The 17,044-nt window shown below is 40.2% G+C and overlaps 1 protein-coding gene across 4 annotated transcripts in view; it reads left to right on the forward strand.

Moving 5' to 3' along the window:
• The first annotated feature begins 2,589 nt into the window (after nt 1-2,589).
• Nucleotides 2,590-17,044, forward strand: part of LOC133631939 (SH2 domain-containing adapter protein F-like) — a 239,498-nt gene continuing 225,043 nt past the window's right edge. For all 4 annotated transcript variants that reach the window (XM_062024139.1, XM_062024156.1, XM_062024148.1 and 1 more), the window contains exon 1: nt 2,590-3,333. In XM_062024139.1, coding sequence (XP_061880123.1) covers nt 2,719-3,333 — 615 coding nt within the window. In that variant the 5' untranslated portion in view covers nt 2,590-2,718. The remainder of the gene's footprint in view (nt 3,334-17,044) is intronic.

Consider the following 17,044-nt stretch of genomic DNA (forward strand, 5'->3'; position numbering starts at 1 on the left):
GTGAGAGTCCAGTCCATAGTGGGGCCAGCAGGGGATAATCTTGAATGGAGACAAGTCAGCAGCGCAGAGACGTCCCCAACTGATGCACAAATGAGTGGTCCACCCCGGGTCTCGACTTTGAACAGCTAGCGGCCTCATCTGTGGTCACCTGATAACCTCTCCACGGAGGAGAGGTTATCTTTTCTCCAGAGCAGAAACGAGACAGCAGATCAACTGAGTTTTAAAATGGGACTTAAATGCTTCTACTGAGGTAGCATCTCTAACTGTTACCGGTAGGGCATTCCAGAGTACTGGAGCCCGAATAGAAAACGCTCTATAGCCCGCAGACTTTTTTTGGGCTCTGGGAAACACTAATAAGCCAGAGTTCTTAGAACGCAGATTTCTTGCCGAGACATATGGTACAATATAATCAGCAAGAATATACAACATAAGACTGATAGTAAAGGGAGAAGTCCGGCCCCTCGGTCCTTAGCTTTGTGGAAATGTGGCCCCCAAAACGATTTAGTTGAATTTCCTTGCTGTCGACTAACATAGCATGATGTTGCTGTTGAAAGATGACTGTAATGTCGTCTAGTAGGTTGGACAAGTGGAGAGTTACACTGTATGTGTGAAGAGTGGATCAAGTGCACAATAGCACTTCTTTGTTTGTTAAACTGCCATGTTTACTGTGAGTCTGGCTCAAATCTACACTTGGGACGATGCTTTATTAAAAAAGAAGTATTGCTTTATCAAAGCTGACTGTTCTGCAGCCGCGACTCCTGTTAATATTGCAGACCCTGCTTGTTCTTTTGTCATCCGGCTCGTTGATTGAAAAAGCAAGTAATATTTGGCCTCAGGCCTGAAAAGCAATACAGTAAGAGGCATGTTTGTTTAGTTAATGCTGCGGCAATATGTGCAGGCTTTATGGTCATCTAACTCTTATTGGTTTATTTAATGATATTAGCTATAAACTGGTCCTTGCCGCTCCGCCTTCCCTTCATTTACAATGCAACAGGCAGTCTGCTTTGACCATCTGGACCTATAAGAACTACCAATAAACAAGGTTACCACACCCTTGAGGTATACTATTGTTTAGAGCAGGGGTATCCAAACATTTTCCCTTGAGGGCCACTGAAAGATGCAAGGGGCCACATTTACTTCATGAAATATGCTAAAAACCAGTCCAATGTAGGTCAATATATGCTAAACTATCCCCATAAAACATTGAGTTCTTAGTTTTGTTGTTATACTGTAGCTGACAAAGCAAATTGGTGTCATATCTAATAACATTTATTATTGATAATGAATATATTACAGTTTGAGAATATACTGAGGGATAATGAAAAATTATCTATAGGCCAAAAATGGACCCCGGACAGCACTTTAGACACCTGTAGTTTAGCCGAGTCTCTACCACAGTCACTTATTACATGGTCATAGTCTTATATTGGTTACGATATGACATTTTTAAGGCCAAAAAATGGAAAACATACATTTTTGTGACCGACAAGTTGTTCATATAATAAAAAATGGAAATAGTTCACAATTTTTATCTTCCTTTATCTTTTGCTCAGTGGCCTTGTGGTTAGAGTGTCCGCCCTGAGATCGGTAGGTCATGAGTTCAAACCCCGGCCGAATGGGACCCTGCTTGGCACTTGGAATTGGGGGTTAAATCACCGCTGCTGCTCACTGCTCCCTTTACCTCCCAGGGGGTGGAACAAGGGGATGGGTCAAATGCAGAGGGTAATTTCACCACACCTAGTGTGTGTGTGACTATCAGTGGTACTTTAATATCCGAGTCAGTAGGAATTGCTAGGCTGTGCTCTCTTTTGTTCAATACAAAGACAATAAAGAGCATAGCTATAATTGAGGCCCTTCCATTTTCTAACACAAACATGGTCAACAGAAGCGTCCAAACAAAATAAATACACTATCATCCCTTAATTTTTTACATTTAATTAAATGATTATATATTTTTTGAGGTCTAATGAGAAAAACATGACGTCGCAGAGGGTCAAAGAAATGTCAAATGCCAGAGTGTACTACTTGGCTGCAACCAGCAGAGGCGCTGTTGATTATCTACCACAGTCACTGTTCACTGTTTAAGAAAATTGAAGGCAAAAATCGTGGAATTTTTCAAGCAAAAATAATTAATATCAGCAATACTGGCCGTGTATTTACTTGGTATAAGATCGATACCAATGTTTTCAGTATTGCCGACCTCTCCTATTTATCTATATTTCCTACTGCGCTCAAGCGTTGTTGATGACGTCACTCAAGAGTCGACCAGGTGATTTAGCGCGGTAATTGCTAAACTGTGAAAACTATGATGCTGTGTTCCAAATTTGGATTATTTACGGAACTAGTGTGATCCTATGGCTTTACATTTTGTTACATATATATGTATATTTTGCTTTCTATTTAAGTTACTGTTTTGAGTTTACAACCCCCTGGCGCTGTTTTGTACTGTTTCTGTACTTGTTTTGATTATTATTTATTGATTGTATGTAAATGTTGCATATTATCAATAAAGGTTTTAAAAAAAAGCAACAAAAAAAAAAGCGCGGTAATTGCTTTGAGTGTCACGTGTCCAGCAGGTGGCAGTGGACATTCTCAGGTATGGATGAAGACAAGGAGGAGGAGGAGGATGAAGAAAGTAGGGGGCGTGTACTTAATAGTCTCTCCCACGTTGCGTAGCGTGGAAATGTGACGTGTGGGAGCCGCGGAGAGAGCGAATGTATGCATGTTGTGTTTGTTGTGTGTGTGACAGTGAGTTCCACAGCGGGAAAGTGCCCGCGGCTTACCCCACTTTGGGCTCTTCGTCTCCCGCCAGGACCAGCCGGGGACTTCACCACCACCAGGTCTGGACTCCTGGAAGTGCAACAAAAGTCCCGTCATTGGGGTTGTGAGCGATGCACTGGCAGCATGGCCAAGTGGTTCAAGGAGCACCTCGGATTCAAAACTACCAAAGCACCCCCTCCGGCGCCTCCGAAGCCGGACTACCGACACTGCCTTACCGGTGTGCCCGGTGCGCCTGGCTTCCAAGCGGCCATCTCCGGAGCTACTTTCCCCGCTCAGCCGGACATTCTGGCCGCCTACAAACTGCAAAAGGAGCTGGACTTCGAGGACCCGTACACTCCCGGCGGAAATGTGGCGTTTGGCTGCGGCAGCGTGAACGCCGTGGGGGCGCAGGATATCAAGTACGTGTCGCCGAAGCACCGTCTCATCAAGGTGGAGACGGTGGAAAAGAACAGTCCGGCTTCCGGCGGAGGTGTCACGGTCACTCAGGCTGTCGCCTTGGGGAGCGTGAAGTCTCCCACCTCGCCTCCTACGGAGCAGGACAGCAAGGAGAAGGTGAGGAAACTTTCAAGTCAACTAGTACACACATTTAATATAACTTTGTTTCAAAGCACCTTTTAAACACAACGTCAGCTAGTACGCACATTCAATCTTACTTTTGTCTATTAATAAAATAAAAGTTAAATAAATAAAACAAACATATTTTATCATAAGATTTAGGCGTGTTATGTTTAGAGGGCCTTTGATTCTGTCGGAATTTTCGAAACTTTCCTGGTTGTGTCACAGCAGCACTTCGCGCACTTGTGACAGGAATGCCTGCTTCCAACCGGCAGAACTTGACACACACACACACACGCACGCACGCACACGCACGCACGCACGCACACACAAACACACACACACACACACACACACACACACACACACACACACACACACACACACACATTCTTGTATTTGCTACCTTCTCGAGACCTCTGAAAAATGCCTCTCTTTAGGACCACCCTTTCTAGAGATATAAATATTTATATTTACAACATTAATAATAGTTACAAACTATGCAAATATAAAAAAGGTAAGCCTTTTAGTTATTTTTTTAAATTTTTGTTTGTAATTAGTTTTTAATCTTCATTATTTACATTAGGTTATTATAGTATATCTCTATAAACATATTTATTTATTTTTATTAATTTTGGCCAAAGGGGGTGCATTTTAATTTCTTACACACACTTGTTATTACATATGTTGGCCAGAGGGGGAGCACTTTTAAAACCGAAACATCGTCAATTTGAAAAATCCCTCCTTTTTGGGACAACCCTAATTTTGAAAGGGTTCACCAAAAGGGGTGCAAATGAGGTCTGTATTTCTTGTTTTTTTGTAATGTGCTTAAGGCCGATGACAAACGAGTCACGGACCACAGATGGCCCCTGTGCCGCAGTTTGGTCAACCCAGCTGTAGAAGCTAACTGTAATTGGCCAATATAGTCTTAGTACCGTAGTGTATTTGTTCATCCTATGGTCAGCACCGGAAGTCGTAAAATCAGCTGGCGGGTTTATTTGGGGATGAATAGGGAAGTCCTTCTTTAGCTGCCGTCTTGTTTAGTCATATATTGCTGCCTTTGCTCCTGTAGATCGGTAGGTTGGAGTTCAAATCCCAGCCGAGTCATACCAAAGACTATAAAAATGGGACCCATAACCTCCCTGCTTGGCACTCAGCAACAAAGGGTTGGAGTTGGGGGTTAAATCACCACATCTAGTGTGTGTGTGACAATCTTTAATCTTTAATCTTAATAATCAAAGTTGACTTTTGTATGCACATTAAATCAACAAAAAAAATCCCGACTTTGTAGCAATGTTCACGGACTGTAGTATTTGGCTCTCTATTAGATGCAATGGTTTTCCGTATTGGGACCATGATTTTGGTCCTTACTTGTTCACCTGTCCTCATATGGAAGGTACTTTTCCTTGTTGATTTGTCTCAAGAAGGGTAAAAATACAAGAACACACACACACACACACGCACACACACGCACACACGGTTACTTACTAGTGTCTGCCCACTTGCGACATTACGTCCCACTTAATGACTAACCTGCGTGGAAGGGAGTGTTTCTGTGGCAGTCCATTCACCAGCAAATATCTACTGTATTGTCTCTGAATATATGACGACCTTTCTTTTTTTCAAGACACGTTTTTATGGAAAATGTAAATTCTATTTACTTCCATTGACAACAGAAGTTATCTCAAGGTGCTTCAGAAAACTCCCTCTCAGGAAGGAACAGCGAACATGGTGTGTGTTTGTGTGAGTGACAAGAAGAAAAGCTGGATTGTAGAGAAGTTGTTGGGTGCCATATGTCAGTTTTGGAATGTTTCCCAACCTTCAGTCAGCCAAGGTACATAGTTTTATTAGACATATTTAATGGCGCACCACAAACCAATCATGTTGAATGAATGGCTATCACTGTCATAGATAAATGGACAAATGTACATTATTTGTAGTAAAAAAAATAAAAAAAATACAGACCGATTAGGTAAAATTACACAATTTCCCTTGATGATTTTGTAACTACCGTAATTTCCGGACTATAAGCCGCTACTTTTCCCCCTCGTTCTGGTCCCTGCGGCTTATACAAGGGTGCGGCTTATATACGGCCTGTTCTTCTCCGACACCGACAAAGAGGATTTCGGTGGTTTTAGTACACAGGAGGAAGACGATGACACAATGATTAAAGACTGACTTTTCATATACCGGTAGGCTGGTTATTTTGATAACGTACAGGCGAGCACTTTGTATTACTTTGCACCGTTGTATTATTTGTACTCTGCACGAATGCTGTTCGCCATGTCAAAGATGTGAAAGTTTGATTGAATGATTGAAAGATTTATTGTTAATAAATGGGACGCTTTGCGTTCCCAAACAGTCATCTCTGTCCCGACAATCCCCTCCGTGGTAGCAGGAACCCCTATATACTACGCTAATTACACATCAAAACCCTGCGGCTTATAGTCGGGTGTGGCTTATATATGGAGCAATCTGTATTTTCCCCTAAATTTAGCTGGTGCGGCTTATAGTCAGGTGCGGCTTATAGTCCGGAAATTACGGTAATACCTGCAAGTGTGGCCGTGCGGTAGTAAGTGCGTAAACCTCACTCCCTGACACATTAAAGGGGAACTGCACTTTTTTGGGAATTTTGCTTATAGTTCAAAATCATTATGAAAGACATGACAACAGATACATATAGTTTGTGATGCTTTGTAACTCGCAAATAAATGTAAATAAAAGTATGCGTACAGCAGAATCAATGGGAGGTCCTCTGTTCCACCAATACATCCTTTTTAAATAACCATCCAAAAAGTGTCAATACTCCATTTACATTTCGTGACTGAATATTAACCAAGTATTAGTGAGATTTGTTATTATAAGCGCTAACGCAGACAAACTATTTATAGCGGCGACGTGATCACAAGCTTGCGTGCCAATGTTGACATTATCGACTGATGAGCTGCTTCCACGTTCCCTTAATCGTCAAACTTTATTCTAGATTATAAATCATGCCTCTCACCTGGATAGTACAAGGATGAGAATGTAATCCGACAAGTTGGCTTTTACAGCCAATTTAAACCCGGAAATGGCGGGAACAACATGACAAGATGCTTGGTTCCACCCCCCCCCCCCTCCCTCCATTTTCTTGGCGAGGATTATGAGTCATTTTTCATCTAAATGGGAATGTATAAACATCCGAGCAGTCGGCATCCTAATGACAGCAGACATTGTACAGTAAGTGATGTTTTTTATGTTTGTTGGCTCTCTTAAAGTCTGCAGTGAGTAGTAATCGGTGTTGTTAAAAACAAATTAATGATTTGTGTATGCGTAAAATGATCAAAATAAGTAAATGTTATTATAAATGTGCCTGTTACTACATTACATATATACTGTACTTACATAATGTATATAAAACCTTAATGGAGGTGTTTGAATGTTTAAAAGGGATTTTATAGGCTCCATTTAAGAAGACTTTTGATCACATCAATTTAATATTTAAGAAAGCATAAAAAAAACATCCGTCATGTCTCTCATAATAATTGTGAACGATAAGGCAAAATTCCCAAAAAAGTGCAGTTTTCATTTAACCCCGGATTTACACCGGATGCAGAACGGTGCCGCCACGGCGGCGGGCTCTTTCCCTTTCAATTCAAGTCAAGTCAGTGTGTTCAGTTTCTGCTGCTGCGGAACGGCACCAACGTTCGGAATATACGAGGAGCTTCTTCCGGTTTCCGCAATACGGCTGTTCGATAACATCTGCTTGTGTTGGACAGGAAGTTATGCACAAATGCAAAATGAATTATCCGGTTTCCTTTCAAAATGAAATACTCTGTTTTTAAGGCAAAACATATTTTATAATAATAATAATAATAATGATAATACATTTTATTTGTATTACACTTTACATTTGAACAACACATCTCAAAGTGCTACAGAGTAAAAACATCATCAAGGCATAAAAACAAGACAGTAAAAATGTAAAAACATAGCTATATGCTTTCCTAAAAAGGTAGGTTTGGAGTCAGGAAGCGCGTTCCACAGACGGGGAGTGGCAGCTTCAAAAGCTCTGTCCCCCATGGTCTTGAGTCGTGTCCTGGGTGCGAGCAGACGGTGCCTAACATTTTACACTTTGAAACGTCCTAATGGTAATTTCGGTAATTTCCCCTCTTCACCTCACAAATGAATGAAGACATGCTTATTCTGGAGGTCCAAAATTAATTAATCATATACAGGCAGATCCTGGGCAACTATATGTGTCAAATACAAGCTGATACGGAAACCGGGAAAGCAAAGGAGTTGGGCGGGTGGTCGGTTTTAGCATGCATGCGTTTGTGCCACAGAATAAACTGTTACTTATTACGCATCCAGTGGAAATCTGGGGTAAGAGTTTGCACTGGTCAATGAGCTGACCACTTGGGCTTTTAGCTTGTTGCCTGACGCGCCCACCTCTCAAGCAGCACACCTTGCTTTGAGCCTCTGGTAGGACAAAGGTGGCAGGAGCAGTGGGTTACAGACTCTCACGGCACAGTGGTTTGGAATAGCAGAAACCTGTCTTTTTTTTACTTAAAATAATAATAATGATATTATTATTAAAAATAATACTATTAATACTATATTATATTCGGGTTGCTACAGTAATGGGGAGATATAATAACGCTGTCATGTCTTACCCCATAAGACAGCAGTTGTAGTTCACCATTTGTTCACTTACATTTTCTTCTGGCCAACTTAATAGTCAACCTTTGCTTAAGAGGTTATCACATGTATTTTAGTGGGACAACACTTGCATCCATGTTTTGTAACGCCACACTGCAGGCTGTTGTGTCAGCACAAAGTGGACATGGAGACCGACAGACTGGTAGAATGCGTGCATGGAGGCTGCTTCTAGAAGCACTTTGTCATGTCGGGGCCTCTTAGGAATTTGCACACACACACACACACACACACACACACACACACACACACACACACACACACACACACACTGGAGACACCCGAGAAGTACGATGCCAGCGAGGTTAAGGACGCGCTTGTGCGGTGATGAGTGTTATCAGGCTACTTGGAATGTTTCTGTTCTGAGACGGGATACAACAACTGTTGTATGAATACACAGCATGCACCGTTCTCTTTTAATACAACTCAACCGCTAAGCATATTTTTTCCTGAAGGAAATTATAGAAATCAAACTGGTCTGTTCCAGGGTCAAACTGTCACCATTATACATCCTTGTATTAATTATACAGGAAATGTTTAATTAATTTTCAGTAATACAAGTGTTTGTCATCTTTGTTGAGTAAGCCATATTGTACTGAGCAGCCTGGACTAAGATGCCTGTACCAATTAAATGACCAACCTGCTAATTTTCACAAGAGATCAGTCCAATATTGTACTGAGCAGCCTGGACAGAGGCCTGTGTGTGCAGCTCTTATGCTGCAGACTGTTGCAATAGGTTACATACCCCGGTTCTATGGTTTAGGGCTGGGCGATAAACGATATCAATATATATCGTGACAGTAATGTAATCGGTATCAATAAAAATTGCGTTCAATAAAACTTTTGATGTATATATTTTTTTCCGTTGGAAGACAAAAGGTTGCATGAAAAAAAGACACTCGCTAACCGAGCAGTGCAGGAGGTGATCACTGATCAGTGGGAGTGTTAAGCAAACAGCCAATTAAGGTTGTTTGTGCCATCTTGTTGTCTCGCGGTTGATATTTCTTGCATTCAGTGAGAAGAAAAACTAAAAATTAGTGCTGCAGAGAGCGAATAAATTGCCGATTAAACAGGAAAAGTCACCTCAACATTTTTTGATTAAAAAAAAACAACAACAAAACAGACCGTAGTCAGACCGTAATCAATAATACTACACCACCTTAGCCGCACTCACCCTTGAAATAGTTCTCAGGATTCTCTGTTTACATTTTCACACTTTGCACTATTTTGTTACACTGTATTAAGCATTTCTTATGTATTTCTTATTTTTGCACCGTATTTTTAGTAGGTTATTGCTAAGTGTACAATGTGATTTTAGAATGTTGTTGACATTGATTTAGTATTTAATTTCCTTTCTGCCTTGATCGCTGAAGGGATTATACACAGAGGAAGGTTACATTTTAAATAAAACATTTTAAATTTAGTATATTTTTCTCCTGGTCCTTATTTTCGATAGGTCATAAAAATATCAATTATCGATATCGACCGTTATAAAACACTTATATCGTGATACAGTTTTCAGTTATATCGCTCAGCCCCACTATGGATGTCCTCATCCTATTTTACCTCATTTTGCCGTCCTCGGTACCCTTCTGTGGGGGCATCCAAAAAAAGAAGTTCTGCAAAAAGCCAAAGACAAAATAAAACGTTGAGCAAATAATTGTGTATGAGGCGACTTTAGAGGCAGAGTTTCCCCAAAATACTGTTTAGACTCTGAGTTGTACAACCTTAGCGGCATTTGAATGTGTGTTCATGTACTGTAGCTCGTTAACACCGCTTTGTGGCATCTGTGCAAGTGTAAAACTAACTATTTTTTCCACACCCTCCCACCTTGCTTTGCTACTTGGAAAACAACTGTTAGTACCATAAAGTATATTTCCCATATGTGAAGAGAGCCGCGACCGTGACATAATAAAAACCTGCTTTGCACTGCAGATGTTTGCTTCTGCAAGCAATCATGAATCTGGTAGTTGAGTGTTTATATATTTGAAGCAAACAAAAATGATCATTTTGGTCCAAACCAGTGCAGCTGTTCAAGCTGATGAAACAGATTGCATATAGTACGCTCTCTCATCATACACTCGCATGGATTTAACAGGCTTGACCGTGTGTGTGTGTGTGTGTGTGTGTGTGTGTGTGTGTGTGTGTGTGTGTGTGTGTGTGTGTGTGTGTGTGTGTGTGTGTGTGTGTGTGTGTGTGTGTGTGTGTGTGTGTGTGTGTGTGTGTGTGTGTGTGTGTGTGTGTGTGTGTGTGTGTGTGTGTGTGTGTGTGTGTGTGTGTGTGTGTGAAGCACTGCTACGAAGCAGTATGCATGATGTTAAATCAGTGCTGACAGCCTGTGCTTTCAAGGAGTGTGCAGAGAGACTGGTTAAAGGTGTTCTTGTCAGGTGCCGAGGGCTTGACACAAGTGCTGCATAGATAGCATTTTGAGGCTCCACTTTGTAGCGTCGAACGAGGACCGATCAACTGATCAATGTGAATTCCATCAATTGTGTGGAATTGATTGTTGATTGTCATAAAGCAGATTAGGCACAACAGAGTGCACTGCTTGGCTGTTGTGCTGAGAATATCAGGGTATCTCACGATACAGTACACACAGCTCACAATTACAACATTTCAATAGGGCGATATTGCAATTATTCATTACCGTATTTTCCGGACTATAAGCCGCTACTTTTTTCCCCATGCTTTCGAGCCTGCGGCTTATAAAACGGTGCGGCTAATTTTTAGATTTTTCTTTGTAAATGGCCATAATGTTTTGTGGAGTGAAGTGAATTATATTTATATAGCGCCTTTTTCTCTAGTGACTCAAAGCGCTTTACATAGTGAAACCCAATATCTAAGTTACATTTAAACCAGTGTGGGTGGCACTGGGAGCAGGTGGGTAAAGTGTCTTGTCCAAGGACACAACGGCAGTGACTAGGATGGCGGAAGCGGGGCTCAAACCTGGAACTAGGGATGATGTTTGATAAGAAATTATCGTGTTCGAGCCCATTATCGAATCCTCTTATCGAACCGATTCCTTATCGATTCTCTTATCGAATCCAGATAGATTGTTGTATATGGAAAAAAACACAATATTTGGTTTAACCAAAGCTTACTTTTATTGTATAAGAAAAAAATAAAATTAAATAAATATTGACTCTTGTTACCCCCCTAAAAAAATAAAATAAAATAAATAAATATTGACTGTTGTTACCCAAAGTATATTAAGTGGGATTTTTCAGAAAAACAAATATATACAGTAACACAAAAACAACCTGTCTCTGTGATCACTATAGGTGTATAAATAATAATATAGTGTTAAATAAAATCAGTCCCTTGGGCACAAAACTGAAAATAATACGGCTCTCCAAAAAGTGCACTTCTGCTGCTATTGGAACATCCATCAGTGTGGCCTCCTCCAGGAATGACTGCAAGTCCTTGTCCTGGAGGGAAAATGAGGGACAGACACAGCATAGAATTAGGGGGGAAATTAGCTGAATGTGAAGACTAGGGTGTCTGTTATTAAGTCTTTAGCATTAGTATGTGGAATTAAATGATGGAATGGATTATGTAATGAAGTTAAACATTTTACTGATATGATCCACTTTAAGAGGTTGTTTAAATTAATAGTGCTTACAAAGTACAAAGAAGAGTTATGAGAAATACTTTCAACCTTATTGAAAATAAGATATTCTTCATCTCAGTATATTAATAATGACTGAATTAATTAATTACATATTACAAAACTGTTGTATATACTCATTCACAGATGTTATTTTATTATAAAAAGGTCAGTAAATGATGTATATATTTGTAAACGCTCTGAAGTGGGAAACTGGTAGTATTAAATAAGCTTTACTTCTTCCTACTCCTTTTCGGACATGATGTAAAGTGAAATGATATGAAACTGTGTGATGTGTTATGCTGTAAGTGTGTTCATGTACGAAATAAACTAAAGAAAGAAAGAAAGCACTAGTTTATTAGACAGACCTGCAAACTCTGGAGTGGTGTAGGCTACAAGATACCGTTAACATTATCTGACACATACAAAAAGGCTAACGTTACCGTTAGCCACTGACTATGCTTAGGTAACGTTAGTCTACATTACTGCAGTCCTGGTTGACATAAGAGGTAACGTTATTTTAGCCTAAAGGCTACAAGTGAGCAGATATGGAAATTAACCGGCAACAGTTAACGTTAGTTACTCACCAGCACTATTACTGGAACTGGGGCTGCAGATTGAAGCAGAGGAAGAGGGGGGTGCTTCATCATCTCTGTCTCTGCTTCTCCACAACACCTTTCTCGAACGTTCAGGTTATGTACGGCCTGAACATGTTTCAACATGCTTGTTGTACTCCCCCCCCCCCCCCCCCTTACATGAGAGCGAAGCCTGGCAATAATTGCAGATAGCCGTTTCCTCGTCGTATTTTTTTGTAAAATGAAGCCATGCATTGAGGTGTTTTTTCCGGTCCATTGTTGTTGCTGCTTCTGTATCTGCCGTCTAATGACTTAGCTACGTCATTTCTTGGGACGTGCCACAGGGCATTTCCTGTGGGACGGGATTCGTTCCCAGGGATTCGAATAAAGAACCAACTCTTTTTCTTTACTATAGTGGCCTCGATAGCGGGAACCGGTTCTCAAAAAGGGATTCGAGTCCATGGAATCGGTTCTTTTCTTATCAAACAACCGGGAGACCCGGTTTCAAACATCATCCCTACCTGGAATCCTCAAGTTGCTGGCACGGCCACTCTACCAACCGAGCTATACCGCCCCCCCTATACTGCTCTTTTGGTGTTCTATGAAAACTATTTGTTTTTAACTCAATAGGTGGGTTAATGCTTGTGCTATGGCGCCATCTTTTGAACGAGTTCGCTCAGTGCAGTTGCTGCGGGCTAAACATTTACTTCCTGTTTCGTTCCTCTAACCGGAAGTATTCACCCAAAGCGTTTTTGCTCGAAAGGATTCTTCATTCGTCACTCCGAGCAACGTTTGTAAGTTTTACAATATAACTTGAACATTTCATACATACTAAACTGTTGCATGTGTGATGTCTGTAGGAGTGTTGTCATGCATATTTGTACTTGCTATCGTAATATAATCAAGCTAGCGTCGTTAGCATTAGCGAATAGGCTAACACGTTTATAAGTGAAAAGTGTATGAATAAGAAGACATAATTAACCTTTTTTGAGCAACTGTGTTAGTATTATTTAGTTACAATGGCATTATTTTTGTATTGTTTCAGTTTTGTAAATTCACCAAAACGTGACCCTGGAGTTATTGAGGCCGTTTAGCTGATTGGAGAGCTAGCTTCCGCAGCTAGTGGACCCATGAGGATGACTTCGGTTTTGTTTGATCAACCGTTTTACTGCCATGTGACACGCACCGTTTGGAAACAATTAGGGTATATAAACATTTACAAAATCTTTGCTACTCGTATATAACTGCAACTTCTAGTCCGGTGCAGTTAATATATGTTAACATATTTTATTTCTTCTAAAATTTGGTGGAAAATACGGTAATTGCTCTGAAAAGCCTACAATAAATCGGTGTGTTATAGAGGGAAAACCAAAAAAATTGTTTTTTTTTTTTTTATAGTTGAACCAGAGTACAAACAGCAAAAATGCAAAACGATGAGACTGTTTTAATGCATCATAGATATAAACAAAGTATATGTACATGACCCATTTTAGGTCACATTTGTCATACAAGTTTTAACCACAGCATGAAAACCATAAAACCCTCTAAACAATAGCAGTTTTTAACTTTTACAAACGTGTAACATTTTCAACACTGTTAATTAGGGTTGCGTGATATTGACAATATAAATGATATAAAACTGTCTGCCTTTTAATACTTTCGTTATATTGAGATAATGCATGTTGATGACACATTCTGGCCTTGTCCTGCAAATTTAACTGCAAAAATGGAACAAACGTGTCCTCAACACACTGTAGCATTCTTGCTAGCAGCTAACGCTCCTCTTCAGTGCAAAGCTCCTTCTAAGTCAGCAACCGCAAGCTAGAGCTCTTGAATGTAAATGTCTTGAATACAAATATTGATAGTGAAGTGAAATGAATTACATTTATATAGCGCTTTTTCTCAAGTGACTCAAAGCGCTTTACATAGTGAAACCCAATATCTAAGTTACATTCAAACCAGTGTGGGTGGCACTGGGAGCAGGTGGGTAAAGTGTCTTGCCCAAGGACACAACGGCAGTGACTAGGATGGCGGAAGCGGGGATCGAACCTGCAACCCTCAAGTTGCTGGCACGGCCGCTCTACCAACCGAGCTATACCGCCCCAGTAACGATACCAAGTATAACATCATTATATAGTTAATACAACAGTGGCTAGATCAATAATTTTTATCATAAAAAAATATTTTCTTTTTTTTGTTTTTGTTTGCAAACTCATTGGACACAGGAGGGCATAAAGGGCAAAATAAAAAAATCTAAATCAGAGCCAATAGTAGGAATTAATTTAAATATTTAATATACATTGTTACACTGCCATTTTGTGTTTTTGTCTGATTATAATTGTGATCAAAAATGTAATCTTCCACTGATCTTGAACCTTTAAAGTATCAGTATCAGCATTTCTATGACCAATAAGGCGCCTGTGACTACTTTGTATCGGTTGGATACCCAAATTTATGGAATCACCCAAAACTAATGTTAGGTATCAAACAGCTGAAGAACAAGTGTTTATTATATTTTGACAGAAGTGTAAATGTTAATGTTACAACAGAAAGGAACCTGATGTCAATAACAGGAAATTAGAAATTAACTTAATAATACAATTAAAGGCCTACTGAAATGAATTTTTTTTATTTAAACGGGGATAGCAGATCTATTCTATGTGTCATACTTGATCATTTCGCGATATTGCCATATTTTTGCTGAAAGGATTTAGTATAGAACAACGACGATAAAGATTGCAACTTTTGGTATCTGATAAAAAAAAGGCTTGCACCTACCGGAAGTAGCGTGACGTAGTCAGTTGAACATATACGCAAAGTTCCCTATAGTTTACAATGATGGCCGCATGAAGTGAGAGAGATTCGGACCGAGAAAGCGACAATTTCCCCATTAATTTGAGCGAGGATGAAAGATTTGTGGATGAGTAAAGTGCAAGTGAAGGACTAGTGGGGAGTTGAAGCTATTCAGATAGGGAAGATGCTGTGAGAGCCGGGGGTGACCTGATATTCAGCTGGGAATGACTACAACAGTAAATAAACACACGGCATATATATACTCTATTAGCCACAACACAACCAGGCTTATATTTAATATGCCACAAATTAATCCTGCATAAAAACACCTGCGTGTTTGTTATGCTAGCTCCTAGCTCCTCTGCTAGCTCCTAGCTCCATAGAACACGCCAATACAATTCAAACACCTGATCAACACACACAATCACTCAGCCCAAAAGACCGTTTACCTAACCCAAGGTTCATAAAGCTTATATATTTTTAAAAAGTTACGTACGTGACGCGCACATACGGTCAAGTTATCGAATGTTTAGCAGCCAAGGCTGCATACTCACGGTACCTGGTATTCAGCTGGGAATGACTACAACAGTAAATAAACACAAGACATATATATACTCTATTAGCCACAACACAACCAGGCTTATATTTAATATGCCACAAATTAATCCTGCATAATAACACCTGCGTGTTTGTTATGCTAGCTCCTAGCTCCTCTGCTAGCTCCTAGCTCCATAGAACACGCCAATACAATTCAAACACCTGATCAACACACACAATCACTCAGCCCAAAAGACCGTTCACCTAACCCAAGGTTCATAAAGCTTATATATTTTTAAAAAGTTACGTACGTGACGCGCACGTACGGTACGGTACGTGTTATGCTAGCTCCTAGCTCCTCTGCTAGCTCCTAGCTCCATAGAACACGCCAATACAATTCAAACACATGATCAACACACACAATCACTCAGCCCAAAAGACCGTTCACCTAACCCAAGGTTCATAAAGCTTATATATTTTAAAAAAGTTACGTACATACGCAAAAAAAAGCCAAAGCTGCATACTCACAGTAGCACGTCTGCGTCTTTGTCATCCAAATCAAAGTAATCCTGGTAAGAGTCTGTGTTGTCCCAGTTCTCTACAGGCGTCTGTGTATCCAAATCAAAAGTCCTCCTGGTTAGAGTCTCTGTTATCCGAGTTCTTCCATCTTGACTGCATCTTTCGGGAATGTAAACAAAGAAGCGCCGGCTGTGTACTGTTGTGGCTGACTACGTTCGAAAAATACGTCCATTTCGCACCGACAACTTTCTTCTTTGCTTGCTCGGCTTCCTTCTCCATAATGCAATGAACATGATTGAAACAGATTCACGAACACAGATGTCCAGAATACTGTGGAATTATGAAATGAAAACAGAGCTTTTTCGTATCGGCTTCAATGTGGAAGGCATACCCGTGTTCGCCGGGCTACGTCACACGCATACGTCATCCTCAGAGGCGTTTCGAACCGGAAGTTTAGCGGCAAATTTAAAATGTCACTTTATAAGTTAACCCGGCCGTATTGGCATGTGTTATAATGTTAAGATTTCATCATTGATATATAAACTATCAGACTGCGTGGTCGGTAGTAGTGGGTTTCAGTAGGCCTTTAAGAGATTAATACAACTGTACAAAGGTTACCTCATACATCAGCAGCCGAATTAGGAGCCTTTGTAACTCATTTTGAAATAGTTATATTTTGGTTTGTATACCAAATAATATATTGTGATATAGATCGTTATTGCAGGAGGCTGCAAAATATATCGCAATATAGATTTTAGGCCATATTATCCATCGCTACTGGTAAGAGTAAAACACAAATCACAGTAAATGACTCTGACAAGGGATAGTGAGGTGATAGGGAAGTATGGTGGCACTGGAACAACATAGGTTGAAAAAAAAGAGCCCACTACCAAGTTCCTCTCCGCTGAGTTGCATCGATGCTTTAATTACTCGACTGATGAACGCTAATTATATCAGCGCTTACCTCATTATTGAAATG

The sequence above is a fragment of the Entelurus aequoreus genome, linkage group LG02 (assembly GCF_033978785.1).
Source record: "Entelurus aequoreus isolate RoL-2023_Sb linkage group LG02, RoL_Eaeq_v1.1, whole genome shotgun sequence".
Classification (NCBI taxonomy): Eukaryota; Metazoa; Chordata; class Actinopteri; order Syngnathiformes; family Syngnathidae; genus Entelurus; species Entelurus aequoreus.